At 45.6% G+C, this 27,500-nt stretch overlaps 2 protein-coding genes across 6 annotated transcripts in view; one reads left to right on the plus strand and one right to left on the minus strand.

Annotated features, from left to right (window-relative positions):
- Positions 1–6: 6 nt before the first annotated feature.
- On the plus strand, positions 7–11,784 carry VASH1 (vasohibin 1). 2 transcript variants are annotated; one of them, XM_035328256.1, is made up of 7 exons: positions 7–270; positions 5,147–5,235; positions 5,724–5,780; positions 6,834–6,908; positions 7,921–8,302; positions 8,680–8,792; positions 9,483–11,784. In XM_035328256.1, the coding sequence occupies exons 1-7, from the start codon at positions 7–9 to the stop codon at positions 9,553–9,555; spliced, it is 1,053 nt and encodes a 350-aa protein (XP_035184147.1). In that variant the 3' UTR covers positions 9,556–11,784. The 2 variants fall into 2 exon arrangements, with proteins under 2 accessions (XP_035184147.1, XP_035184148.1); XM_035328257.1 differs by lacking the exon at positions 7–270 and adding an exon at positions 2,643–2,788.
- Positions 11,785–17,446: 5,662 nt separating this feature from the next.
- ANGEL1 (angel homolog 1) overlaps positions 17,447–27,500 on the minus strand; it is a 188,393-nt gene continuing 178,339 nt past the window's right edge. For all 4 annotated transcript variants that reach the window (XM_035328253.1, XM_035328252.1, XM_035328251.1 and 1 more), the window contains 7 exons: positions 27,368–27,437; positions 26,164–26,597; positions 25,336–25,462; positions 24,366–24,476; positions 23,539–23,608; positions 22,256–22,419; positions 17,447–21,416 (listed from right to left, as the gene is read on the minus strand). In XM_035328253.1, coding sequence (XP_035184144.1) covers positions 21,247–21,416; positions 22,256–22,419; positions 23,539–23,608; positions 24,366–24,476; positions 25,336–25,462; positions 26,164–26,597; positions 27,368–27,437 — 1,146 coding nt within the window. In that variant the 3' untranslated portion in view covers positions 17,447–21,246. The remainder of the gene's footprint in view (positions 21,417–22,255; positions 22,420–23,538; positions 23,609–24,365; positions 24,477–25,335; positions 25,463–26,163; positions 26,598–27,367; positions 27,438–27,500) is intronic.

Below are 27,500 nucleotides of genomic sequence, written 5' to 3' on the forward strand. Positions count from 1 at the left end.
GCGGCGATGCCGATGCCGGGGGGCGGCGGGGCCGCGGCCGCCGCCAGGCGCCCCCCGGCCGGCGAAGCGGCGGCGGCGGCGCGGGAGGAGGAGCAGGAGGAGGAGGGCGAGGAGGATCTGCGCGACGGCGGCGTGCCGTTCTTCGTGAACCGCGGCGGGCTGCCGGTGGACGAGCCCACCTGGGAGCGGATGTGGCGGCATGTGGCCAGGATCCACCCCGAGGGCGAGCGGGTGGCGCAGAGGATCCGGGGCGCCGCCGACCTGCCCAAGGTGAGAGCCCGCGGGGACCCCCGGGCGGCGGCCGGCCCGGGCCGGGACCCGCTGGGCGCACAAAGAGGCAGCGGCACCGGGGGGCTCCCGCGGGCGGTCACCGAGGCCCTGCGGGGCCGTGCCCTGCCCCACGGGGCTGTGTGCTATCGGAGCAGCGCCTGCCGTGGGGCCTGGCCGTCAGGTAGCGCGCTGGGCTGCCCTGAAGCGCGGGGCCGGCTAGGTGATGAGGGGGTGAGGGAGAGAGGCTCGAGTCCAAATAGTTGAGGTGAGGCGTTGAACCAGAAGAACCCGGCTTTGGGTACCATCTGCAGGCGGAATTCTGGCACGGAACCGTGCCTGTCTGAAAAGGGGCCCTTCACGCCCAGGAGTTGTAAGAGGAGTTATCTAACACTCACAGAGCCTGTTGCTGGTGTAGGGCCAGATGTGGTTTCCAAGCGTATCCCTGGCCTTGCTGTGGAGAACTCTATGAAAAGAGGAACCGATGATCATTTCTTGTAACCTTGTGCCAGACTGAATCATTCGCATGTGAATCCTTGCGATAGCTGCTGTCTGCTGTTGCACCTCAGTTAGAGAAAAAGCTCCCCTTTCCATTGGCATCCTGTGAACAAAAGGCACTGCAAACACTTGGTGTGCCACTCCATTGACCAGCTAGGGGAGTATTCCCATCATGCTATTAGGGGAAATTCAAATACAAAAGGATGTAGGATTTTCTGCTCAGGCTTTTTATCGCAAGGACTTAATTCCTTGGGATGGAAAATTGAAGTAAGCAAAACCATGCTGTTAAACAGCGCACAGGCAATCAGTACCGCTTTCCACAAGGAACTCTGGAGAAGTGTGTGATCTGAGTTCCTTTGTGCCGTGCAGTTATGTGGCAGCACCCAGAACAAATCTTGAATCCTGATTATGGTCTCTCTTGTAACCCCACAAGACTTTGCTTTCCCTTTCAGATTTCTTCTCCTCAGGCTGTCCTGAGCCTGGGTGAAGGCTGAAAGCATGTTTCTGATCAGTCAGAACATGCAGTACTTAATTTCCTGACCAAAAGGGTTGGTTTGGTAGGGGAAAGGGAAGAAAGAAGCTCACAGACAAGAGAATGGTGCATGAGGGGAGGGAAGTACTGTGCTCAGTCTCTGCTTTGGGTCTTAATGTGAAGTACTTCTGCTTTTGTTCTCACTTAGCTGTCTTATACAGTCTTAGTGCCAGATGGTTATGGTTAGGAGACATAAGCAGTACGAGCTCCTCTGGAATACCATGACATTAGTCTGTCCATTTGTGTGTGTGTGTCAGCTAGCACCCCTGGGAAACAGATCTATAAAATCTAGTCGGTGCTCTGCAATCTGAGATGCCATGCCTGAGCTCACCAGGCGTACAGATGAGAGGATGCTGGGATGCAGGAAACAGCTAGGATGAATGAGCTGTTATCCTAGCTCCTTTCCCCCTCTAGGGGTGTATTTTTATCTTTAAGGTTTGCTTATATCACTATGCATCTCTGTGCCATTAAGTTTCTTCGCATGGCTGATGCAACAGATGAGAATTAGAGCAGTGAGTGTACTCTGCAGGGCCAACTCCTCTGAAATGCTGAACTCTCTCCATATGCTAGAAGGCAACTACGTCTTTATGTGTTGGAGTCAGACTGTGGTTTGCCTACTTCCAAATTTTTGCCTTGAAGAGTGGCCAGTATTGGCTGTTGGGGAAAATAACTTTTTCAAGAGTTGTCCATAAATTAAATTTAATGCCATAAAATGATGATGGCACATGGCTGTGATCAGACATTCTGGGAATGTTCACAGATCATCTGGAGGGGTTATGTCTTTCACTGAGTTGTTGAGAGCTCAGAGATCTCCTCAGGGGTCTAAGGTATCCTTCTGGTAGGTTTGGGGTATCCACCAAGCAAGCTGAGCCTGGTTGGCAGGATGTAGTCAACTGGCCGTGCATGCGCAGCTTACAAGTGCCAGCCTCTCGTAGGTTGTTTCCTTTCTAGCTACAAGGTGTGGTATTGCTTTGCTTGGAGCTGCACAATGGAAACACAAAATGATGTGCACTTGCCTCATTAAGAAAGGCTGGATTTTAAATGCAGTAGTTAGGAGGGCAAAGACAGGAAGTATTGCATCTAACGGATATAGATGGAGAAGCAAAAAATCCAATTTCTTTAGTCAGGCTAACAACTGGGATTGGTATTGTTCCCATGTGGCTTACAAAAGGGAAATTAGGGAGGAGTTCAGATACATAAAAGCACCATACCAGAAGCTGTTGCTAAACTGGGCTGGCCAAAAACATACCTCTGTGATATGGATAAGGGTGGAGCTTCTTTCTCCTATCTGTCTTGTCTCATGTACAGTATGTCCCATTTGGTACATGAAAATCTCTTGTTCTCTGGATCCTGTTTCTGAAATTAGAGTCTCAGTCTTATGCATACAGCCAACCCGTCCGTGTGCATGAATCTAGGAGTGGGGTGATGCAGCCCCTCCAAAGTGATGAGGGACCAAGGACATGTTCAAGCAGTCTGCTAAGCCTGGCAGAGGTATGTGCTCTGGGAAATCTGGGCTCTCTTCCTAGCTCTCTCTCCAGCTTTCAGTGCAACTAAAGGGAAAGCAAAATAGATGTGATTTTCCCTCGTTTCTCTTCCAAATTAATTCTTTGATTTCTGGAGGATTGTCAGGACTGCCTAATATTTATAGCCCTTCTGAGATATGCAGTGGATGGTGCTGGGCAAGAATAATGTGTTAGCGTGTCCAATCCCATTGGTGTGGGTTTGAGGGATGGAGGCTATTCCTCTCTGCTCTTGCCCCAGTAAAATGCTGTAGACCTGATGCAAAAGAAACTGTAGCCCATTCTGGGCTGCAGGCCCAGATCTGAGAGAGAGGGAGAGGGAGCACGCTGTACTTTCATCAGTTTAATTACTTGAGGTGCAGGCAGCTCTTCTGCATTAACTAGTCCCCTGCTGAACTGGTTGCCATTGCGCTGTGTTACACGGTCCTTTGAGGAACAGGGGATCTGGGGGTTGCAGTAGTGAAAGGAAGAGGACCTGACCAGAGTCAGTAGTCTGTGCTGTGAACATGCACTTCATCAGTCTGCTTCCACTCTAAAAGCATTAAAGTCTCCACGGTGAAGAAATGAAACAAAGTTAAATAGTCAGGCTGTCCTGCTTGATACCTCTCCCATTGTTTCTGCCTGGAAATGATTTCCTGTGACTCAGTGTATCAGCTCACAGCATCCAAACTGACTCAGCTCGCACAGTTCCAGAGACGGCTGCATCCCTGCCCTGCTCTCTGGAGCCTTCCCTGCTCCTGCTGTGCCTGAACAAACCCAGTTTCATATCTGCTCCTGCTCGTGCCATTTTCTGCAAGTGCCTCCCCTTGTTCCAAGCGGGGTACGGAAGTAAGGCACTGGAAGTAACAGGTAAGGTGTCACTTCCAAGAGGTGCTGGGAAAATGAGTACCAGTGGCCAAATAATGCTATTTTGTTTCCCCCCCAAAAAAAAGAAGGATTAAAAACATGGGGGAGAGAAGATGGATAGAGACTGAGCACTAATGTTTACTTGCTGATGGTGTTTGGAGAGAAGTTGAAAAAACACTTAGAGGTTATAGTTTCCAGAGGCAGGGCCAGTCCCTGGCCCCTGTGCTGTGCTGGCACGAGCAGCGTGTGGCCATGTGGCAAAGCGGGTCAGGGAACAGCTCAGACTGAAACCTAGCCATGCTCGCTGGCTCGGCTTTCAGCTGGTTCAGGCAGCCTGGTTCACTAGCCACCTCTGCCAACCCAGGGCAGGGTAAGACGGTATGGAAATGAGTGGCTGCAGAAATGCATGTGGAAGGTGATGAGTGGCTAAGCAGTGCTGCTGGCTACAAGACTGCAGCCAACAGTGCACAGCGGAGTGGAAGGCCCCAAGGGAAGAGCTGGCTCTGACTCACTCTTAGGTGGGGGATAGCCCATCTCTGGGGGAAGTCTGAGCAGGAACTGAAATGCTAAAAACCAAAGTGCTGTGGAAAGCTGCAGTCTGGTATCAGATGAGTGTGTGAAAGGCAGGAGCTATCCTTCAAAGGGAAGATGCTGGCTTCTTTCTCCAAGCCCACCAGTAGCACCAAATTCGTGCCTTTTCCATTATGTTTATTGAATGAATGTGTCGTCAGTGCTGTCTGCCATCCAAGCTTGCCTGTCCACTGTAGCTGAGCAGACAGGACTTTTCTCCTTCCTTAGACACATTTTCTCAGCTGCCAACAAAGCTGCAGTTATCCCATGTGGAGCAAATGGAGAGGAAAATTGGACTGGGCCCATAAGGCTGAGGCCTCAGAATAGGACAGCAGTCTGAATGGTGAACTTTCAGAAGTCATTCTCTGACTATGTAATTCAAGACAACAGACACTGAAGGTGGGGAGTCATTATGCTGTCAAGCCTCTGTCTTAGTCAGTGCCAACTCACCCGAGGTGCCAGGAGGCAGTAAGGGACTTGTAAGCCCTTGCTTACAAGCCTGTTCCATGCTCCAGCGGCTTTGGGGAAATTCATTCTCAACTTTTGCCTCCCTCTGTCTCCTTCTTGTTTCTGTTTTGTGCCTTCTGATTTGCATACTCAAATGAGCCCAAGCTCTCTTGGTTGATGGCATTGCTGCCTCACATTTTGCCTTGTCACTTAATTTATCTAATTCTTCCCTGGTGATGCTGCCAAAGAGCTGGACCCTTTCAGGCAGTTTCTCTGACAGCTCAGTGGTGTTGCTTCTTTCTGAATCCATGCCCTGTTTGGGAACAGGAATCTACCTGGTGTGGCCACTTCAGGCAGCAAAAAGGGGCTGGTTTCAGAGGAACACACTCTGTAACTATGTGACACTGAGTTCGGAGAAGCAGGAGAGGTTTGGAAGTGGTGATTTATGTTCTGCTCCCCATTTCAGATTCCAATACCGAGTGTGCCTGCGTTCCAGCCGTCCACCCCCATCCCTGAGCGCCTGGAAGCTGTACAGCGCTACATCAGGGAGCTTCAGTATCCTTTACTGTTACCTTACTACGTATCTGAGACACTGAGAGTCGGGTCTCAGATGGACTGCAGTGTGTCACCTCACTGTTAAGGCATAGGTGAGCTGTGATGGAGGGAAAACTTCCTTTTGGGTCATCCTACTCGAGCACTTGTCTCTGTAGCTGTCTTAAAGGAGAGTTAGCAACCCTGCTTTTGTGCATCTGTGGCATCCAGCCCCTCTGTATGGGCTGTCACCATGGGCTTCTGGGAAATGGAGTGGAAACCTGTATACAGTGAGAAAGGAGAGAAAAACAGACAAGAAAGAAATACAGGAGTAAGGAGGGAATATAAATGGGAGAAATGCAGGACAAAGCAAGAAAGCTCCTTTCTCTCTGGTGTTGTATTTGTAGCATCCCAACTCTGCTGTGAGAATAGTAAGTAAATAAAGTTCTTCAGAGAGGTTTTCTTCAAACTCCCCTTTCCAAGCTGTCAAGCCCTTAATGTCTTGCCTCCAGGTACAATCACACTGGGACACAATTCTTTGAGATTAAGAAGAGCAGACCTCTGACTGGGTAAGTGCTGGCAGCCTCTGCCACATTTAATCCTTGCTGTAAGATGTTGGGGCCCTGCTGTACCCACTGGCCAAGGTTAGACGACAGTCAGTGCTTTCAGTGCTGCAGCTCTATCCTGCTTTAGCTGACTTCATTGTCTGTTGCCTGGGGTATGGCTGGACAGAGCTGCGTCTGGCCTGTCTCAAGGACAAGGGTAGGTTTTGTTGTCATGAATCAGTAAATCCAGTAAAATAACAACTGTATTTCAAAGATGCACAGATTCTGCCTGCTTTTAATTGCAATATAACTACATGAACTTGATGGATTATGAAGCTAGGCCATGCCCTAAATGAGCCTTGTAAAAGCCAAGCATCTTTACAGGGCTAACATTGTAGTACTTGTAAGTGCCTTTGCAGTATCCAGGCTTGCAAAACCGCAGTACAAACTGAGGAGTTTATACTTTGAAGGAGGAGGGGACTTCTCCTGACTGCAGACTTCGGAGAACTGCACCTGATAAGCTCCTGGAGATAAGCACCAGATGTTTTTTTGGCTTTATCAGCCAGCATATTGAGACTCTCTCAAGATTGGCTTCTTACTCTTAGTCTAGTCCATAGGTTTATGTGACTCCAGATGTCTTGTGTTGTAGTCAGTGGAATGTCTCCTCCGCAGTACTTGCTGAATGGAGAGCAGGGTTATGTGATGCCAGAGAAGAGGCCTTCATTGTCCTTGAGCCTTGTGAGGCAAATGTTGTTGGCCCTTGGTCCTCTGAGCTGCTTGTGGTCATATCAGTGTCCATCCAGAACTTACTAATATGAGAGCTGTTGTCTCCCTGAGAACAAGGTTGGCCACATAGCAGCTTTGTTGCAACTCACTGAAGGAGCAATATGTAAGCAGTGACAGTAAGTGGTGGAGAGCAGGTTTGGATTTCATAGCTTACTAAGGAAGATACACACCTGTTCCCTGCCTCTCCTGGAAACCCACCTTGCATACATAGTGCAAAAGGGCTGAACTGGCCGTGTTTGCATAGTGCAAGCCTCCTAACTCTCCTCGTCTTTCCCTTGTCCCACTCCACAGGCTGATGGATCTGGCCAAAGAAATGACCAAAGAGGCCCTGCCAATCAAATGCCTGGAAGCTGTGATCCTGGGAATGTATCCTTTCCTCTTGGAAATGTGCCTGCCCATCCCTGCATTTTCTCCTCTGCTCTCTTATGATGCTTTGAGACTGCTGATAATATTGTTACCGGGCCCCACACTCCTATTTTCCATCCCCAGTTCCCCCCAGAAACCTGTCAATAAAATCCAAATCCGAGCAATCCCCTGAAATAGCCGAACTAGTTCTTCAGAGTTGTTCTTCTCTCCCTAAGAAGGGTGGTGCTGCTCTGGAAAACTCTGGAAGCAAGTAAAAGAGAAAGGAAGAATCTAAGGAACACATAAAGGGGGCAAAAATACTAGCTAGAGTTAGGTCAGAAGGTCTTTTGTGGATAATATCGTTCCCTTACTGCAGTGTTGCCTGCACGTGTTCTACACTAAGATAAATCAGGGATCCTCCCCAACATCTAATTATGCTGTATGTCACTTCAGTATTATGTCTAACATGCAGGTTTCTTGCCTGTCAGCTTAGGCAATACCTTTATTAATTCTTGGCTTGTGCCTTCTTAAAGAATACGTCTTTCCCAGCTACCTTCCAGGCATTACTTACGTCACTTGGGCTATAGTTTGTTGGTGCACAAAACTAACTGGAGGGGCATAGATGGTGAGTGGTTCAGAAGAGTGGTCTGATGGGTACTTTGTCCTGGAGGTTCCTCAGCTTCTATTTGAAATAACAGCTAGTAAAACAGATTAAAACAAACTGATGAATAATGCTACAGTATTGCAGCTAGGTAACTATGGAATAAGCACACTAAAGGTGTTAGTATTGCAACTTCTGCGTCACAAAATTGCCTGGAAATTAACTCCCCATTGTTGACTGCCTGATTTCCCCATGAAAGTAGGACAGCTTGCAATGAGCTGGACTTTTGATTTGGATAACAAACCCTGTCAATGTGATGCCTGAATCGGTGGTGAGTGTGCTGAGCAGGCTGGCAGGGTTTGGAGCAGGCAGGAACTATCTTGCCACACAAACGGTATCACTGGTTGTTTCCTGAATAGTGGCTGCTGTCAGTTACCTCACCAACAACATGACCACGCTGGACCGTTTCCCCATCAGCTTCAAAACCCACTTCTCAGGGAACTACTTCCGACACATTGTGCTGGGGGTGAATTTTGGGGGCCGCTATGGGGCACTGGGCATCAGCCGACGTGAGGAGCTCATGTACAAAGCACCCGTCTTCCGCACACTAAGCGAACTCATCTTTGACTTTGAAGAGGCATATCGCCGCTGCTGGCACACACTCAAAAAGGTGAAGCTGGGCCACTGTGTGTCCCACGACCCACACAGCGTGGAGCAGATCGAGTGGAAGCACTCCATCCTGGATCTAGACAAACTAAGCCGGGAAGACTTCCGCAAAGACCTTGAGAGGCATGCCCGTGACATGAGGCTGAAGGTGAGCAGCGAGGGTGGAGTAGTAATTCACTGCCGCATGCAGTCTTGCCTGGCCTGTGGCATGCTGGGGGAGTGAACGGCAGGGGGCAGTGGCAGGTGGTGGAGTGGAGGGTGAATTGGAGGCTCTTCTGCTTTGTTTTCAGGCTGGTTACCTAATGGGCACACATGCAGTACTGCTGTTGTGATACCTTGCACTGTATATGCTCCTTGGAGCTGTAGCTGTGCCTGTAGCTTGTTTTCTGGCTCCTGTAATTTTGATTTAGTTGCCTTGCTTTTTTTGTCTTTTATTCCCATACAATTAATAGTTGTTAGGCTTTGTGTTTTCCAGTTACTACTAGTATTGTTTTCCTGCTCATGTTACTCTTTTTTCTTTGGTAGATTGGCAAAGGAACAGGGCCACCATCTCCTACCAAGGACAGAAAGAAAGATGTCTCCTCCCCGCAAAGAGGTCAGGCCAGTCCGCATCGGCGCAACAGCCGCGGGGACCGACGGTGAGTGGGGCTGCTGGTCAGGAGACTTATCCAGAGCATCTGTTTTCTGGTGGTTTTCTTTGTTTTGTTCTTTTATTTTATTTTATTTTATTTTATTTTTTTGCTGGGTTTTCTTGTTTGTTTTGTTTGTTTGTTTGTTTTTTGGGGGGAGATCTTTCCAATGACTTACTGGGGTTCTTTTTAACAGGGAAGACTTCTCAAAAACCTGCATTAGCATTTCTTCTGTAGTCTCTGTCTTTCTGAGTTTATCACTGCTTGGGTGGCCATTTGTTTTTTATTGTTATTGTTGTTTATTTCTGTTTGTGTGTGTGTTTGGTGGTTGTTGTTTTGTTTAGGTGAGGAGGAGGAAGGCTGCTTAAATAGACAGCGATTGTGGTACCTGGTATTTAACCTTGCCTAGGGGGTCTGAGTTTAGGTATCTCACAGACCTGTGAGATTCCACAAATGAGACTGTTTTCTTGAAAATGGTCTGGGGTACTGGCGTGGACTTACTATTCTTCCTAACCTGTGTTTTCTTCCTGTGGAGATTGCTGGGAGAGTTACTGAAGGTTACAGAATAATCCTGCCTTTGGTAGTATAGAATAAGTCTGAAGCTTTCCTGCGTGCTTCTCCTGTACTGGCTTCTCTATGTGCAGGCTCTTCTGACTGGGAGAACAGTATCTTAATAGTTCTTAACCTCTTTGCTTGCAGGCCGTCTGGTGAGAAGAAGCCTACTGATTCCAAAGCCATGCCAGACCTCAACGGGTACCAAATCCGGGTGTGAAGAGAGCTGTGCCTTGTGTGCCTGGCTCCACAGACTTCTTGCTGGCCACAATTGGGACCTGCACCTGCAGCAATTCTGACAAAGGGGATAGGGGAGCAGGAATGGAACAGAGTGCTGGTCTTCCCAGGTACTTCCGAGTGGGCCAGTCCCAGAGCTGGATCCCATGGGTCCCATAGGGTTCACCTGCCTGTTTCTGGGAGGGGTGTCCATCTTAATTCACTGAAACAAGTATTTTTTTAAAAAGAAATAAAAAGATCTGTACATTTGTGGGAGTGTGCTGCAGGGAGAATAGGAAGTGAGTGGGATCAGCGGACTTGTTATCAATTTTTTTGGGTTGACAGCACATAGATGAAGCATCTCATCAACAGTACTTCTTCCCTGTCTGCACAGAAGTCTTGAGCCCATGCAAGGCCCACAGGGCTGAGGGAGGAGTGATGCTGGAATGGGATGGCCCCTGCGTCTTGTGCAAAAATTCCTGGTTTTGTCATTCTGCACGCTTTGTTTAGCATTGCTCTTGTGAGAAGGCAGAATTTGCTCAGCCTGATGTATTGATCATGCAAGGGCCTCTCATCTGGGGTAATCATAACTTGTATGTTTGATCCTGCTTATTTCAAAGCATTTCATCAACTCTGAGGTGGTAGATGGTGGGATAAAAATCCTCTTCGCCCATTGTGATGCTGAGGAGCTGTTGCAATATGTCCTTTTGTGGTAAAGTGGGTAAGGATATGCCCATGCCATTGCCATGTGAAAACAGACACAGAGATGTCAGTCATCTCAGCAGTGGAGGCAGAGGGAGGCAGGGGATGGTCAGTAGCCTGAACTTTGAGTCACCTCTTCATCGGTCTTCTATTAACTTCTAATGATTGCTACTGTGAAAGCTTGTGGAAGACATTTCAGTCACCAAGGTATAAGTTTTAAGAGTGAATAGCTAAAAAGGATTTAATGATCTGAACAGGTTTTACAAGCATTTTTCCTTTCCGCGAGGGTCTTTCTCCTCTCTCGCTGATGCTAGTGCTAGAGTTACAGGCGCCTGTTGGTGGGAAGCCCTGCTCAAGGAGATTGCCTTCCTACCACTTCAGCCTGGAGCCTCCTGAAAGTTATTCCCTCTCCCAGTCCCAGAGCTGTGCTTGTGTTCCAGCTCTTCCAATTGCTGCAGTATTTAACAGCACCACTTACACTAGCCTTCCCCAAAGGGCTGGGCCGGGCCTCTCTGCCTGGTTACAGCCTTGATTCTTCCTACCCCTCTTTTCACAGGAGTGTTGTACTACTGATTAAGCTGTGTAATGCTTGTCAGAAATCTGGAGTGTTGTCAGGCCTCTCTTTTGAGGCCTAGGGCTTGGACACTGGGGTTGCCAGAAATCAGAACAGTGTGGCCTCAAAGTGATCTGGACACATGGATCCAGGGGATGCAAAAATTGAGCCTGGGAGTTGGTGTCCTGGAAAGAAACTATGTCTTGTTTTATAACAACACTGACAAGGAGCTGAACTATCTGAAATACTAAGTATTTAATTTTGTTAGAACTGGGCTTATGCTTTCTTGTGGATTTGTTAGAAACATGATGGAGCTTAGCTCCATCAGTACTTTTTGTTGTGGTATAGCTGTGCCATACTCATATAAGCAGTGCTATTTTGGTGGCAGAGAATGGGATCCTATCCCCACACAAATCATCTCTTCTGTTGAGTTAAAGCAGTATTAATCACTGAAGCACCACCCACAAGCAATTTAAATGAGGCCTTACAAGTTCCTAATTGTAAATCCTTAATTGTCATATCCATGGAGCTATATCCATGCCATGCAGTCTGTCCTTTCAAGCTCTCTTAATTATCTTTAGTTTTCGGCTATGCTGCATGACTAGGAGGACAATCCAAAGGGAGATCAACAGCAAGTTAGGCTACCTAAGATAAGGTAATTGCAAAAGAAGCCTATTTCCACAGTACAGTACAATACCTGTCCCCTCCCTTGCACTCCAGCTACATGCAATAATCTGAAATTAGATGTCAGTAGCAAGCCAAGCAGCCATTTGAATGCATCCTCCGATCAATTTTGTGGCTGTAAACATATTTAGTGTCTGGATACTAACAATGATGTTAGCTGTAAAGGTACTGCAGCTAACTTTAAATAATATTGGTGACTTTGAAGCCAAAAACTGCCTTTGTGTACTGTTTGCTATGCAGCAGACTGAAAGTTCAGGTGCCACTGTGAATCTTACAATAAATGCAAGCAGCAAAGGAGACTGGATGTCAGGCTTTATTAAAGTGGATGAAATGTAGGGGGAAAAATAATGTACTAGTCACTTATTTGAAACTGGGATGCATCCTCACCATGACTTTGGTTAGTTAAATCAGAGCAATTGGAAAACTCTTGTGAATAATTAGTAGCTTCATACAGAGCACGTTCCATAGCTGGACAGACCTAAGCCTTTTTAGCTGCAGAGGAGAAATGTGTTGGGTGAGAGAAGACTTCAAAAAAGATGGGGTAACTAAGGGGTCAGTTGCATGCTAATGATGCTTTCTTAAGAGCAGGGCAAAAGGGATGTTAAACAGTGTTGGATCAGCAGGGCAGAATGGCTTAAAACAAAATGCTTTGTTTGACCTGGTAATTAAGCACTTTCCTGCAGGATGTGACTGAGGCCAATAGTTTAGAAAACCAAAGGAAGTGGATGTTTAAGGAATGAATGACAGGTAGAGTTCAAGGTTTCTTAATCCACATCCTCAGCAGTCACCACTTGTAGCCAGACAAGAATATCCTCTTTTGAGATTTAGTTGCACGATTGTGTACATTAGGAGGCATTTAATTCTTCTTATGCATCTGGTATTGACTTTTAAGATGGACACAGGAGCAGACAGAGCCCTCTGCTAGGGTTACCATTTCAAGCAGTCTTTTGTTTCTGTGTGGAAGAGGCTCTGCCCCTTACTGTCTCAGTATCCCCAGTTTAACAGATGGTGCAAAGAAATGGAAAATGACCAATTTTCCCCTCCTTGCTCTTGCTCTACTCCCCATCTCTGCAACGAGATGAACAGCATCAATACAAAGCTTTGCTTCCTTGCTAACAAACAAGACAGTATTCCCCTGTGACACAGAATTAGTGCAATCCAGTTTTATGCCCTAAGAAACTTGTGGGTACAATGAAAAATGAACCCTGCTTTTGCACTTCAGCTCTTTCATCCAGCTAGCCTGGCTTCTGGTCTGTCTACCTTTAACTGTAAGAAGAAAGGTTGAAGACATGTCTCTCTCACTTCTGCAGTCTTCAGAGCTACAGAGAAGGAGTGAAAATAAGGAAGCAGGGTGTATCTTGTACTCCATAGTGCCAGCAGGACAAAAAAGATGGCTCTTGGAGTCCTATTAATTATTTAATGTTAAATATTAACATGATTGTTCACGTAGCTCTGGCCTGTAAACGTCCACTATTCAGTAGGTCTCATCTGATGTCTGTTCTGCAGTACAAGTCCTTCTGAACCCCATGGAAGGCAACAGTGACCACACACTGAGAATGGATAGACACTGCCTATGTTGTATGTGAAGTCTAGGTCAGCTTTGAAAGACTCAACTTCAGCAAATGCTGGCCTACTACTATCAAAACTATTTTAAATGTAACATAAACCTTGACATAAAGAATTTCTCTTTATGCTTTTATGTAGACAAGTCCCTTGACAGCTGGCCAATTGTAATTTCTTGAATGAAAAAGCATCAGTGAGCAAAACCAAGAACTTTCTGCTCTGGTGTCACACTGGCATCAAAATATACTAAGTAGGCTCAAGACTCCATCAGCCTGTGACACACTAGCCTTTTTTTTTTTTTTTTTTTTTTAATTCTAATGTGATGAGCTAAATGAGTCTTTAGGAAGTTAAGGTGTGTTAGCAAGTGTTTTAGCTGGGAGTGGAGTGCTTTTATTCAGTTGACTATGACTATTTCACCTGTGTGCCAGTGTATGGGTCAGTACAGGGTATGCTTGGATGCCTACCAGAATAAATGACTCCAGAACTGTGGTTGAAACATAGTTTGTGTTCATACAGTAGCTGTGTTGCTGTTGCCTGTTTAACATGTTTTTTTTTTTAATTATTTTTAAGTATTTCAGGTGAAAGCCTTAACCTGGTGCCTGCCCCTTAAGGTGGGCTCACGTGTGGTGTTGTATAGAGTGAAACATGACTGTCCTTAAAATTGCAGATTTTAAGAAACCCTAATGAACAGAAGAATCCTATTGTTGCCAAAGGGCAAAAGTCTGGATTAGATGGGCTTTACCCTGCTCAAGTGGTTCTGGCTAATCACTTTAGGTGGTTGCTTTAACCACTTGCTCCTTCCAAGTCAAGTGTTTAAAGCAGTCCTAGCGATCAGGTGCCAGATACGAGCAGGGCATGCCCTGTGTCCCATGTGTACTGTGTGTGTAAGTAGGTGAAATAACACCGTGTATCCTAGCAGTCTTACACTGTTGTCCTGTCAACATTAAGATCTTCATTATGGAGTTTATAACTTAACCTAAGAAAGCAAGTGCTATTCTAGCTTGGTTTTTACTCTGCCAGAGCAAGGTGGGGATGGTCCCTCTGCAGCCAAGCTGAACTCCTTAGGGAATTTACTATTTTTGTCTGTTTTCTGAGCAGGTATTTACCTGTATCACAACCACTCTCCTTCAGTGATGCCCTGGCCATGTCTGCTCAAAAGCAACTCAATTTAGGCCCAGAAGGCTACTGAACCCCCTGTGATCTCTGCAGAGCAGAGTTTCCCTCCAGGTCAGGGTTGAGATGGTGCTAGTGGGACCAGAGTGGTCCCGTTCCATGCACATCAGTATTCTACTCTAGCACTGATAGGGTGCTCCAAAACCATTGACATCTTTATCACTGGTACAGCTCAGAACTAACTAAGAAATGGAAGGTTTCTTTCTTTTAAAATTATATCATGTGTGTCTTTTTGTAATTAATCAGTGTGGTTCTGTGTCTTTATGTAGCCAGCACAGAACCCTTATTTAGAGTTAGTTCTTATTGCACTGCCCATAGCCCTCATGTTGATACTTCTTCCTGCTTCCTTTGACACTTAGACAATAAAATTCCCTCTGTACTGCTCTCAGCTTGTGCAGAGAAAACAAGATGTCTGTACTGTCTTTCTTTACGATTTAAACTTTCCCTTTGTCAGTTTAGAAGACAAAAGCACAGCCTTGAGTGATGGTATCAGGCAGGTTAAGCATAGATGTCCTGGACTTTTGCAACATTATGGAAAAAGGACATGGAAGAACCCTCATTCCCCATCAAGCATGTGAACAGGTAAGCATGTCTGTACACAGAAAGGCAGTTGCCAGAGCATAAGAAGTATGTATGTGGCTGTGCAGCAAAGGGTAAAACTCTTCCTCAACAGCCATCTGCCAGGCTGTATGGAAAAAGCCAGTGGATGAAACAACATAAATGTCTGTCTTGAGTTAATAGTCCTAAGGGTTAACACGAGTCTCTTCTTCCACTATCTACTCTTCAACATATGATCCAGCCTCCTTTCCTGGCCAGAAAAGCAGTTCTGCTTAAGCACTGTAGTCTAGTGACCGTCCAGACTAATGACCTCACCAGGACTCCTCAGACAAATGCTGGGTTAATAAAGGACAGTCAGCTGCAAGATTCAGTGTATTCCCCCAGCAAGGGGGATCCAACTTTATTCAGGCTATCATCTTTCAGGCATAAAATACCCCCTCCCTCGAGGGAAGTGAGTAATAGCTGGGACTGGGGCCAGAATGTAGGCAAGCAAGCTTACAGCATATGCAACTGTAGAGCAGAGGAATAAACATCGCCTACCCTGTCACTCCAAAGAGGATGGCACATGCAGTATTCCCTCTTAGCCAAGTTAATTATGCAAGCAGTTTCTGTCTTGAGGGAAAGTAATTGCACAGTACCTAGTAGGCGGTATGAAGGGACAAAGAAAGTAGCCACATCATAAGACTTTGAGGTCTAAGCTCAGGCCCAGAAGATAATATAGCAGCAGAAGGTGGCTTCTTGCACCATGTTCTCCTGTTACTGATCTTTAAGATGCTTAAAGATTGAAGTGCTGTGATTTCTAAAAACCTATTTCAAATGCCTGTTTGAAAATACCCTCTGCCCCATGTCTTACAGATTTCACTGAAAATGGGGTAACTCTTGAAATCGCTGTAGACATGGGTCAGGTTGCTTGCTAGACAAAGCAGTGAAAGAGGCAGAACTTGGCTACAGCTGAGATTAAAATGAGACTTTCTGCTCGCTCTTAGGTCAGACTTTCCCCCTGATACTGACAGTTCCTGCAATTCTAGGTTTTTAAGTCAATTAAAGATTACACTACTGGGACTGCATGCAGGGACTGCAGGGCATATGGAAAGCAAAGGAACATGACATACTGTGGCTAGCAGTCCATTAGAGACAATTAAATCAGTTGAGTTGGCTTTCCTGATTTATATTTTTGTTTTGGCAGAATGATTTCTACCCTAACTCCAACCTCATTTTTTTTTTTTTTTTGAGGGCCAGGGAAGGAGAATAGCTTTAGGATAACAACTGCATTCAACTCCCAGTGCAGGAGCAACACCTGAAAATGCACAGTAACTGAATAAACTTAAGGCTGTTGTAGAAAGCTTTTCATCCATGAAGAGAAAAATCAATGCAGACTAAAAAAAAACTAAGTAACATTGCTAAGGCTTGATGTCAAGTCTTTTTTTGTGTATAAAAGGAAAGACTGCATGGAACAAATGCATCTTTTGTTGTAGCACATGCCAGCTTCTAGCCCAGTTTTTTACCCATTTGTCACCTCAGCACCTTGAAAGTTGCTCTGTGTGTCCAACCGAAGTTAAGAAAAATTTTCCAGCTCCACTATACAGCATTCCTATTCCTTTAGAACACAAGAATGCACAGGCTCGATCTGAAGTAAATAAATAAAAGGGAAAAGAGCTTCGACACTAAAATGCATTTTCAGTGGAAGCTGGCAGATAACTTGCCATAACAGGAGAAGCCAAACTTGCACAAATGACAAAGGGACAGAGCTTGAGGCATAACAGGCATCTGTGTTAGCATTACAGCAGGCGAGTTCGCTACAGAAACTCAGCATCACGCTTTGAAATGTGATGCAGTACCTCCAATGGCAATGATCGGGCAGCTTGTGCGTCTCAATGTGACAGAGATACAAAAAGCACTACAACCCAGGCAGCTACAGTCTGGCAGGGAGGAGGTACCGACAGCAATTCAATTAACTTGCACAACAGGAAGCCTACTGAAAGGAGATGGTATCCCACAAAGGCTTGTACGCTCCTCCTTTAGATGAGCCACAAAAAGGCTTCATCTGCATTTGGATGAACCTTAGATGTTTGCAAAGGCCTAACGTACATTCAGCAAACATTCATTAGTAAGGTGGTAACAATGGGAGGAAAAATTGCACTCTAGAAGAGCCCTGACCTGTAGACTGTTTGCTAAGATAATCACTCTCAAAAATCATTAGGGGCAGGACAAGTACCTTGATCTGCTCTTAAAAGGGTATCTCTGAGATGCACAGTTTTTCTCGGAGCATCTAACAGACTCTAGAGAAGATGAACTAAGGTCCTTTCATCTCCTCTGCTTCACAAAGCAGGTGGCACAGAGGGCAGTAGAAGTAAATCTCGATTTTTTTTGTTTTTATTTAATAAGAGTTACTCCTATCTAAGTGTTGGTTTCAGAGCTCCCATCCCTTCCACTTAACTCTTCAGAGATGAGGGGTGGGGAACTCACTATCTTATGGCTTGACACTGTTAAAATGATGAGTTTATAATATGACTTACCCCTAAATAATTCACCCATAGCTTCTAAATGAAGAAATAAATAAACTTCAGTAACTTAGCAAGATAATTGGATCTGGCAGTCATGGGAAAACAGCTGCCAGAAAGATACCTCATAAGGAAAAGGCATAGAGAAAGAAGACCTCAAGCAGCAGCCAAGGTTTGTTTATTGAAAAAAGGACAGCAATTAGTGCAATTACACTGTTTAACACTCCCCCATCCCATATATGTTAGACAATTGATTATAAAGGGCATCCTCCTGAAGTGATGAACTTATGACTCTGAGAAAGTTAAAGAAGTTGTACTTCCATCTAATTGGCGTAATTAATTACAGCCTAGCAGCTGTGGTGCAATTTAAGCTGTTGTCTAGCTAAGATACTTTGTCAAATCTGTGTTTGCCTCTACAGCTGCATGTCCCTGCAGCTTAGGAGACTGATTACAGGGTAGGTATGCATGCTGCCACTGGTCTCTGGCATCCCTTTCCCTAAGTACCAATCTCCCTGAGCTCTCTCTACATCACTACTGAGAATATGAGGTAGATGATCCTACCTCTGTAACATCTCTTTCTGATTGTAGATATTCCTGTTCGTAATCGTTTACAGGCCTCTGTAATTTATCAGAAAGCTATGTTAATTGCAAATAGTCAGACATTCAAGTCAAGAAACAGTGTGAAGAGTCTGGAATCTCTTAATTCTGCTTCCCACCTCAAGTTGCTCATTACCACAGCATCTTATCGTATCACTATGTGATACTCTCAAAGCATCAGAGAATGCTTTATTTCCCCCCTACAACTATGTAATAGTTGCCATGCTAGTGGCAGGGACTGTTTCCATCCATCCCACCCACAAACTCCCCCTATAGTCTCCAACAGCCAGAGGCACTCACAGGTCTCCTGATCCATTCAATGTTAGCTGTGAATTGCTCCAGAGCAGGTGTTTTTCTTTCCTGAAACAGGGCAAGTCTGTAGGGTCTACAGCAGAGCTACAGGGACAGTAATCAGAGCAACCACAGCAATCAACTGTAATGGTCCTGCATTTCTGCAAGTTTCACCCGTGAATGTCCAAGGAAACATATGTGAGCCAAGGCTTTGGGAGCTGCAAGACAGCTTTCTAACCCTCAAAAAGAAGAAACTGAAGATTTGCAAGCACTGTCCTGGTGTTCTTAAGCATATGGCTCTATATCCACAGTGTTCAGCAGCTTAACCATTCCAAGTCCATACCATAACATTTCATGTATTGAAAGTGTTAGGCTGACCAGTGAAACAGATTTTCCAACAAAATATATCTGGAACCTTAAAGCCTCCCTGACAGATGCCTTCACGCAAGATACCCAGAAGAAAAGTCAAGTCTTTGGTTTAAATGAAATGAAAGAAGCACTTGTGATGCTCGAGCACAGCTCCTATGCCTCAGCTACATCACAATACTGGCAGGGTGCTTGGGCAACCAGCTTATCTGACGGCATATTGTGCACGTAGGGCAGAGGGTCAGCAGGCCTTTCACACACACACACACCCCACACACACCCCGCACACACCCACACCCCCTTCATTAACTGACAATCAGAGACCGGGCCAGCAGTTACAACCAAAGCAGAAGGTTAACATTTTAAGTGACAGCACTATGTGTCACCGTGGTTTTTGTTTTGCTTTTGATTGGTTGTTTTTAAACCTTCAGGGTCTTCCCAGTTTCCCTTTCCAATGTTACCAGCTGGTGGGAGTTATATGCTTCCAGGCTGATTTCTGGCAACCTGCAAACAAGCCTGGCAGAAAAATAAAGCTCCTGGTTGCACAGATTTCCCTTTCCTCCCCTCCTTTCACAAATAAAACCAATTACAAAATCCAAGTTAAAATACCTACACAAATTAGTGCAACTCTCAAAATAAACCATCCACAGAAATACACAGCTCTGCATCCCTCCCCAGGTACAAGCACACCAGTGTTAGACCAAAGCTGTTACCTGTGAAACTTAGGGCAAACAAAGCTGCAAACATACTCACCCCAGATTTCTGTTCACTATTCCTACATGTTATCCCAGCTGGTACAGCCAAAGCCATCCACACGTCACCAGGCAAATACCACACCATGTGGCAGGGACAAGGATATGCAGTTTGTATGCTGTCATATGGGGACAGAACTCAGCCCCCACCCCTTGTTCCTGCAGTTCACTGAAATCAGCTGTAAAGGATCAGCAGCATTTGCCTTTTTTGGAGTAAGGGGAAGGGTTCTTGAATGCAACCCATTTTGCAAGATAACCGCTGAGGCTAAATAGACCACCTCCGGGATCTGAGGATGCAATAGGAGACAACAGCTAGACCTACTTCTTCCCTCTTCTCACCCTTTGTTACTACTATCTTGTGTAGCTAATTCATGTTCTCCTCTTTCATATCCCAGCCAGAAGCGCCTCGTTGAGCAAGTCCTCAAAGAGTTTAGCTACCAGGAGCACAAGCTGCTGCAGTTGTGTTTTTTTTTTTTTTCTCCTTAAATTAGAAACATTTTATTTTTCAATAAAGAAAGTAACATTTAAAATATGAAACTCCCCCAGTGTGACACAAAAAGAGATATTTCAAGTCTTTTTGTACGCGCTCACAAAAATCGGATTGAGGCAGGACAAGATTTCCCGGCCCCATTTGTGAACAGAATGTTAGAAATGTTTCTGTCAATATTGCTCCCATCTCTTACAGCAAAACTGAGCACCAGAAGTCATGCTGAATTTGGGAATCTGCCCCAGGAACAGGTAGAGTTCTGTTGTATTTGTACTGCCCAGGTCACTGCTGAAAAAACTACATTAACGGGACATCAAAGGTACACTGGGATTTGAGTGACTGACCCCAAGGACACAGCCTTCCTCTCCCTCCCAATGTCTATCAAGAGACAGGAGTCAGTCCTATGGGTTCTACCTAAGCACGGCTAGCTCAGAAAGCTGGGAGCCTGGCCCAGCAGGATGCTGCAGGTTGGCTATCTTTCCCGAGAGGCCAGGCAGAATAGGGAGGACACAGAAAGAGTATGGCAAGTGAGAATCTCTTCAGCTCTTCTGTTTCATGGCTCTGTTTCCTCTGATATGTGTTCCATTTTCATCTTTTTTTGGGGAGCTATAGACTCCTGGGGTCGTTACACCTTACAGGACTATTTTCTTACCTGACGTTCACTGGGATAATCTTCTCCCTGCAAGTTTCCTAGGAACCATTCAAAGACTGCCAGAAAGGAAGGGAGCCTTTCCCAGGGCCTCTAGGCTTTTGCTGTGGATCTAGAGCTCCTGTGGGTGGCTCTGTAGAACCCCTGGCTCCATTCCAAGCAATCCCCTTCCCTGGACCACTGGACACATTAGGGAGCTTCTTGATGAAAAGGCTCAACTACATGATTTTTTTCTGCCAGCAATGCAGCCCTTATAATGATTAAGTAAAAGCAATTTCTAAGCAGTTAGCAGAACCACTGCTCCCAAAAGTCAACACCACTAGCTCCCAAAGGACCATGCTTCATAACCTGTCACCCATAAATTAAAAGAAACATTGTTTTGGTGTGAAAGAATATTGGTGTATACATGCCCTGCTGCTTGGTAGCAATGAACTGAACCGAAGTGGACAGCATTGCCTATTTCCCCAGTCCCTGAAGATCTTACCACAGGGCAAATAAACATGTGAGTGAGGTTGGTTCCTGCAGCGCTAACACATCTGCTAAATGAAGCTGTGGAACAAGGATCCCTTTAAGAGATGACAATGCCTGAACATAACCAGAAGCCCACCAGAAGCAGAGTTCAGGTTTGCAGAGACCCACAAAATACCAACACAGGAAGGGCTCCAACTCTTTCATCCCTGGTTTTTATGAAGGTGTAACGGGAGAAAAGGACTCTTAGGGCATGACAAAAATAAGAGTTTTCTTTCAAGCAGTTTGTGCATCCAGAGCCTCAAACCGCTGCGTTCAAAACAGCTTTTCTTTAAGGAAAGGGGACCAACACTAACCCTCTCTGAGGCTGGAGACCTCCAAGCCAAAGCTAGCCAGCAGGCAGAGATGATCTGATGAACAAAAAGGATTTGGTAAGCCATTTGCCATCAATAAGACGTCTTCAGAGAGAAGGGAAAGGCGGCCAAGTAGCTTCAGGACTCCATCCCGGTACAGCCTGCGACCTGACAAAAGTGGAAAAAAACATCAGCTGAAGGCTGGTGCTGTACGTTAACTCTACAGACTTTTAGAGGGATGCTTGTCAATGATTTCTGATCCTTATCCCAGTGAAGGAAGACATCCTGCACAAACACTGCATGCATCTTTGGGTCTAGACGTGAAAGCGGTGAGCATCCTGTAATACTGCAATTCAGTGGTTTCATATGCTTGCAGGAGCAGGTATCAAGAATATGTTAAATTCACCAGGCAGCTGCTTACAATGGAATGAAAGGAGCTTCCTATAAATCCTAGAGATTGCTTCAGATTTTTGCAAGGAGGAATTCATCCCTTCATTCCTCACTTCTTCCTCAAAGTTGACTCTGACATAGGGCAAACCATGTCAGAGGCAGTTCCTGGATGCGTTTACATGTAGTCTTTCATCAGCTTAACTGCTGGGTCAGGTAGTAGAGAGGTACTATCATTGTAACAAGTCACCACCTTCTAAGGACAGTGTGTGGTCTCAGTCAGACTGGGAGTCCAAGCCTTGAACTTAGGACTCAGCACTGCCTGTTACCAGGAGCACAAGGAGATAGACAAAGGAAGCAGAATGCATTCTGTTCTGGCTTCCTTGGAAGTCTACATGAACCTCATCTGAGCAGCCTCAGTTTTTCCACACCAAAGACAAATACTGTCTTCTCATGATACCTGAACAAATGTTGCTTCCCCTTTGTGCATCACTTCAAAGTCACACCCTGTAGACCTACCCCAGACCAATGAAATGCTCTGCCCAGCACAGAGTTGCACTGTTATATCTCACAGCCCTCTCCCAACACAGGAGGGATAACCCCTGCATTGCCACACTTACCCCCTCTGCTCCCATTTTCTGCAGGCTCAGCCGAGTAGAAGATATAATCAACGGTGGCACCAAGTCCCATGGGCATGGTCGTGACCTCCGGGCGTCCCCTCTGTGGCAGGAAGTGGCTGTAGACAGAGGTCAGGTTGAGGCCATGCTGGATAACACCCGAAGACCTGCACATGAACAGCCAGAATTTACTGAGAAAGGAAAGAGGACAATGCAGTTCAGTGTTGCAGTCACAGCTGAAGTTGGATGTTCCTTTGCTGTTGTAACTCTTGTACTGGGTCTGGCTGGGATGTTACCTTTCCCTGCAGCAGCCCATACAGTGCTGCGCTCTGCACTTGTAGCTAGAACAGCAGTGGTATCACACCAGTGTTGTGTCTGCTGGTGAGCAGTGCTGGCACAGCATCAGGACTCTCTGACCCTCCTAGGGGGTGGGCAAAAAAGTGAGAAAGAAACATCAGCAGGGCAGCTGACCTAAACCAACCAAAGGGATATTCCATACCATACGATGTCACACTCAGCAATAAAAGGTGGAAAAAGGAAGAAGAAGGGAGGGGTGGGCTCTCATTGCGAAAATGTCTGTCCTCCTCCCTAACACCGGCTACGTGCGTTGAGGCCCTGCTTCAAGGACGTGGTCAAGCATCGCTCATTTGTGGGAAGTAGAGAGCAATTTCTTTCCTCTGCACTTCCACATAGCCTTTACTTGTTTTGTTTAGTTATTCCCTTTCTCCCTCCCTCTTCCCCTTTCCCTTTTTTCCCTTTAGTTGAATTGTTTAATTAATAATAATATTTCCTTAATAATATTTTTTCTCTTTAATTAAATTATCCTTATCTCAACCCATGAGTTGTTCTTTCCTTTACTTCTTCCTCTCCTCATCTGAGGAGGGGGAGTGAGAGAGCGGTTGTGGTGTTCAACTGCCTAGCATGGTAAAACCACCACAACTCTCCAAACTATCTGTGTGTTTGAGAACACATACAGAAAGACAGTCTTTCTGAATTATTCACTCCCCTTGCACTGAAGACAGAGCAGACTATGAATTTACCTTGTCTCCAATACCCTGTCCTGTCTATGCCCTTCACTCCTGGCCTCAACCAACCCGATGCTGACAGCACAGTGCCCAGTTGCTGGGAAAACCCTGGGTGGAGCTGGATCTGGCTGTTCCAGACAGCCCTCCTTACTCTCTTCCACCCTGACATTTATTTCAGTTTTTACTTTAGTCAGATTTTCAGTGCTGAGGAAAATGAGACAGGGTTTGAAGAGCAGGACCAATGAAGGTGCACTCAGTTACCTTGGGATGAGTGGCTGGAGATCAGGGTCATTCACTATGGCAGCGTGCTTGGGCCAGTATGCAGGGCGATCTGCAAGAGAGCAGAGAGGTTCCAGACAGATGTACATAAATATTGGAAGAGGCTGCTCATCCCAAGTCTGAGAAGCTTCTCCTGAGGCCAAACAAATCCTTTTCCCAAGAAGAGCAGATAGCTTCTAATCAAAGACACCTTAAAGAAAAATATTCAAAGGAAACCCCAGCTCTAAGACTAATAGGAATATCCTGAGAGCAGATCACTGCAAACAACTGAAAAGTCATATTCTGTCCTATTAAGGATATGTCCCTAAAGCGTTTAATGCTATCAAAGCCCGGGGTAGCTTAACCTTTACTCCCAAATTCATTTTCTGTAGCCTACAGCTTACACAAAGGGCAACTAGAAAGGCTGAACAGAAACAGAGAGCAGAAACAGCCATGCCACAAAGCCCAGGGATGCAACAGTGCCTACTGGGTACCAGCATCCAGAGACATCTATGTTGCAGCCATTGCGACATGATGGCCTTCAGGTCTGTGCTACTGCAACAAAAACCTTCAGGTGGTGAAAAAAATGCCTTTGACAGAAACAGCCTCCAAAGGAGCCTGAATCTCCGTGCATCTCAAGGAACACTGTCAATACTGCAAGACTCGCTATACAAGGACAGTAAGGCTGTCCTCTGAGTTCTTGTGGAATCCATTGGTAATCACACAGCCACAAAATGCTACCCTTCTATCTTCACCTCTTCTCACCAGGCATCAGTTTTTCATCAAAATCCAGCTAGGAGAGTCATGAGCTGAAAATATTGCATTAATACCTGGTTTAGCATCTGTCACACCTTCCAAGAGGACTAGTTGTGGTGGTCGTTCACAGGCAACATCGCAAAAATGGAACTGGAGCAGGAAGTCCCGGCTGTACTTATGTCTGCCTGCAGACAGAAATAAAATTTAAGGGAATAAAATGTCTGCAGCAAAGTCACATCTACAGGGGACATCTACATACTATTTAGACCTCTTTAGTTTGAGAGAGATTTTCGAGCCCAAGCACCCTTATGTCATGAGAATGGGAATCACTTAATAATCTAAACACGGAACAGAGCAGATACATCGGTGTAGAAGAACAGAGCATTTGGCTAATGCATCCATCATGGTCAGCACCTTGATTAGACAAATTAAAAACTTCCTCTCTGAAACTCTAGAACCTAAGTCCTAAATTCAAGGGACTTTTAGGCAGATTGGCTAGCTTGTAATGTGAGAAAACTCAAGTCTGATTAAAAAGATAAAACAGTTCTGCAGATCAGGATGGATGCAAGTTTTACATTCAAGTTTCCAACAAAAGCTGTTTAGAATGGGCTCATTTTTTTTTAATCCTCTCTAGAAACAGTAAGGGACACATTGTTTTAAAGCAGGCTTTTGGTGATTTCTTTCATAATAGTGTGTAAACATTTCCCAAAACTGCTCATACAAACACGGGCAGCTAAAAGTTGTGGCTGCTGAAGATCATTCCCAAATGCACAAAAGCTAAAGTGTGGGAATATAAAAGAGGTATGTAGGGCAACGGTTACTTGTAAGGGACCATTCAAGTGTTGACTAGAGAAAGATGCCAGAAATTGGGCTGCAGTGATATACTCCAGAAAAATTAAATTTAATTCACATACCAAGGAAAAGGATAGAAGAGAATCATTGCTGACTACCTCATGCAACACAAGTCTCAGCTACTCAGTCAGCAAGGCCCACAGACTCCCCGACCTTAGCAAACTTATGTTCTCAGTTCACACTGGAGCTCACCCGGTTTCTTTGGCTGGCACCGAGTAACATATTGGCAGTTGTCTGTTACACCCAGTGAGCATGGCCACAGTGGAGCCACCAGTTTCCGTGAATGCAACTGCTCGGAAAAGTCTTCCTGACCAGACACCTGCAAGGAGGCCAGAAACAGGAGGGGGAATGTCAGTCACATAGCACCACTTTTGCAAATTGCAAGCTGAAGACAATATATGTATTGTCTTCACTCACCAAGAGCAAAACAGGAGAATACCCTCATAGAAAGACACGAAATAAGCCATTTAGAATGTAATGCAGATATTATAAACCTTCAGCTCTGCAGGATGGATACAATTAACTAAAAGTCCCATGACCAAATATACTTTGTGGACATCCATTACTGAGCTGATGATCTAGCTCAAAAGCCAATAACGCATTTGAGTGTGGATACACATTAACAAGTACCTACAAGAGGAGTCTAGCATAGATGCCCATTTCATGAGCAAAACTGCTTTCACAAACATCTACATAAATTTCAGTATGTCTCGGTGGAGTTGTACTCCCCTACACTTACAGTCACCTAGGCACAAAAATCCCATAGCAAGGGAGAACCAGGACCTGAAATTAAGTGTCTGTTATCGCTGGTTTGCCTCAAGAGAAACCAAAAAAGGTGAGTTGAAAACAACATGCACGCATTTGTCTGCTTCTTTCCTCAGCAGTGCTTGAGGCATTGAGGATGAGTCCTGAATAACTAAATTTAATATCGAGACTATTTCCTCACGAGGGAAAGAAATACACTCATGTATTTCTCCAGCAGCGTGCAGCAAAATGCTATGCATTTTGGGTGGCACCTACCTTCCAGGCTGGCATCCCATGATAGGAAAGCTGACCATTCCGGATGAATTTGTAAAGTGGAGAATCAGGTACAGAGTTCAGGTCTCCACACAAGATGACAGGATAGTAGCTGCCTTCAGGAGTTTTTGCAATCTTGTCGATCTCTGCTAGGAGCAAGGCCATCTGGGCAAGTTTGATATCTCCCCGCCGGGGATTGAACAACACGTGAGTGTTGGCCACACACAGAGGACTGACTGCCTTCAGATCCAGGCCCTCTGGGAGCAGAGGCTGTAGCAGCAACACCAAGCCCACGTTATCCCGATTGAGGACGTCCAGGCCAGGACGGAAATACTCTATGGGGCTGACGCTGATCAGCTGGAACCTGCTGTCCTTAAAGCACACTGCACAGCCATCAGTCTTTCTCCCAGTCCTCCGTTTATAGAAGCAAGCAAAGCCTGGAACGAAACCATCATGCATTAAAAGCTGATCTGGCCACAACCTTGGGCTCTCTCTCCATCACTGGAGAGTTCAAGTCAGTGCAGTACAAGAGGTTCCCACTACAACTGGGAGAATGCAATTCAGTCTGGGAGACCTGTCCAGAAGGATGATTTCTCCAAGCCCTATGCAATCCTATCTTACTAATTTTCACACTGTTTTCTACAACAGAACTTGGCTGTAACTACAAAAATCATCCATCACTGGCCAATAAAGTAACCTCATTTGTGAAAAACTGGTTGCTTAGTTACATAACATTGTACATTCCCTGTCAGCATTCCTTAAGGTCTCAGTTCCCACTAGCTATAAGCAATGTTGGGGCACATAACAGGATTCACTGCATGGGAGGCATAGGCTCCAACCTCTACTCCTTTGGGTACAACATTTTGTACAATACAATTGCTCCTTTTGTAATGTCCTGGGTACACCACTATACCCAATTCCATCCCAGTAATCACAGTTTATCATTCATAATCATAAGTCTTTTCTCTCTCTTTGTCGTTCTAGGACCCTCTCAATTTTGTCACTCTGATCTGTCAAAAAGGAGAAAGATCAGTTAGAAAAGAAAGGGTGAGGCTCTAGGTAGACAGCCCAGAAGCAGGGCCAGCAGCTACTCAAAGAAAAAGGAAGAAGAGTTCTATGAAGACTGAGTGCTCTGAAGACATTAAGCAGGAAGAACTGCTTGGCCAGCCCCATGAGTTGGAGGTACAGACACAAACGCAGGACGTACCCATCTTCTTGAATGTTGGTTCCAGCTGCTCCCAGTAATGGTTCTCTTGCACCTCCTGGAGACACAGAACCTGGAAGGAAGGCAGAGACCTCACTCGCTCCACCAGTATTTGCCAGTTACCTTGTTTTGGGGA

The sequence above is a fragment of the Oxyura jamaicensis genome, chromosome 5 (assembly GCF_011077185.1).
Source record: "Oxyura jamaicensis isolate SHBP4307 breed ruddy duck chromosome 5, BPBGC_Ojam_1.0, whole genome shotgun sequence".
Lineage (NCBI taxonomy): Eukaryota > Metazoa > Chordata > Aves > Anseriformes > Anatidae > Oxyura > Oxyura jamaicensis.

What these genes read in the sequence shown, in the direction of transcription:
- VASH1 (XM_035328256.1), top strand. Translation starts at nt 7, where the DNA reads ATGCCGATGCCGGGGGGCGGCGGGGCCGCGGCCGCCGCCAGGCGCCCC. An exon ending in AAGAGCAGACCTCTGACTGG is followed by an intron (nt 5,781 to 6,833) that starts GTAAGTGCTGGC and finishes CCCACTCCACAG; the next exon opens with GCTGATGGATCTGGCCAAAG. An exon ending in CCCGTGACATGAGGCTGAAG is followed by an intron (nt 8,303 to 8,679) that starts GTGAGCAGCGAG and finishes TTTCTTTGGTAG; the next exon opens with ATTGGCAAAGGAACAGGGCC.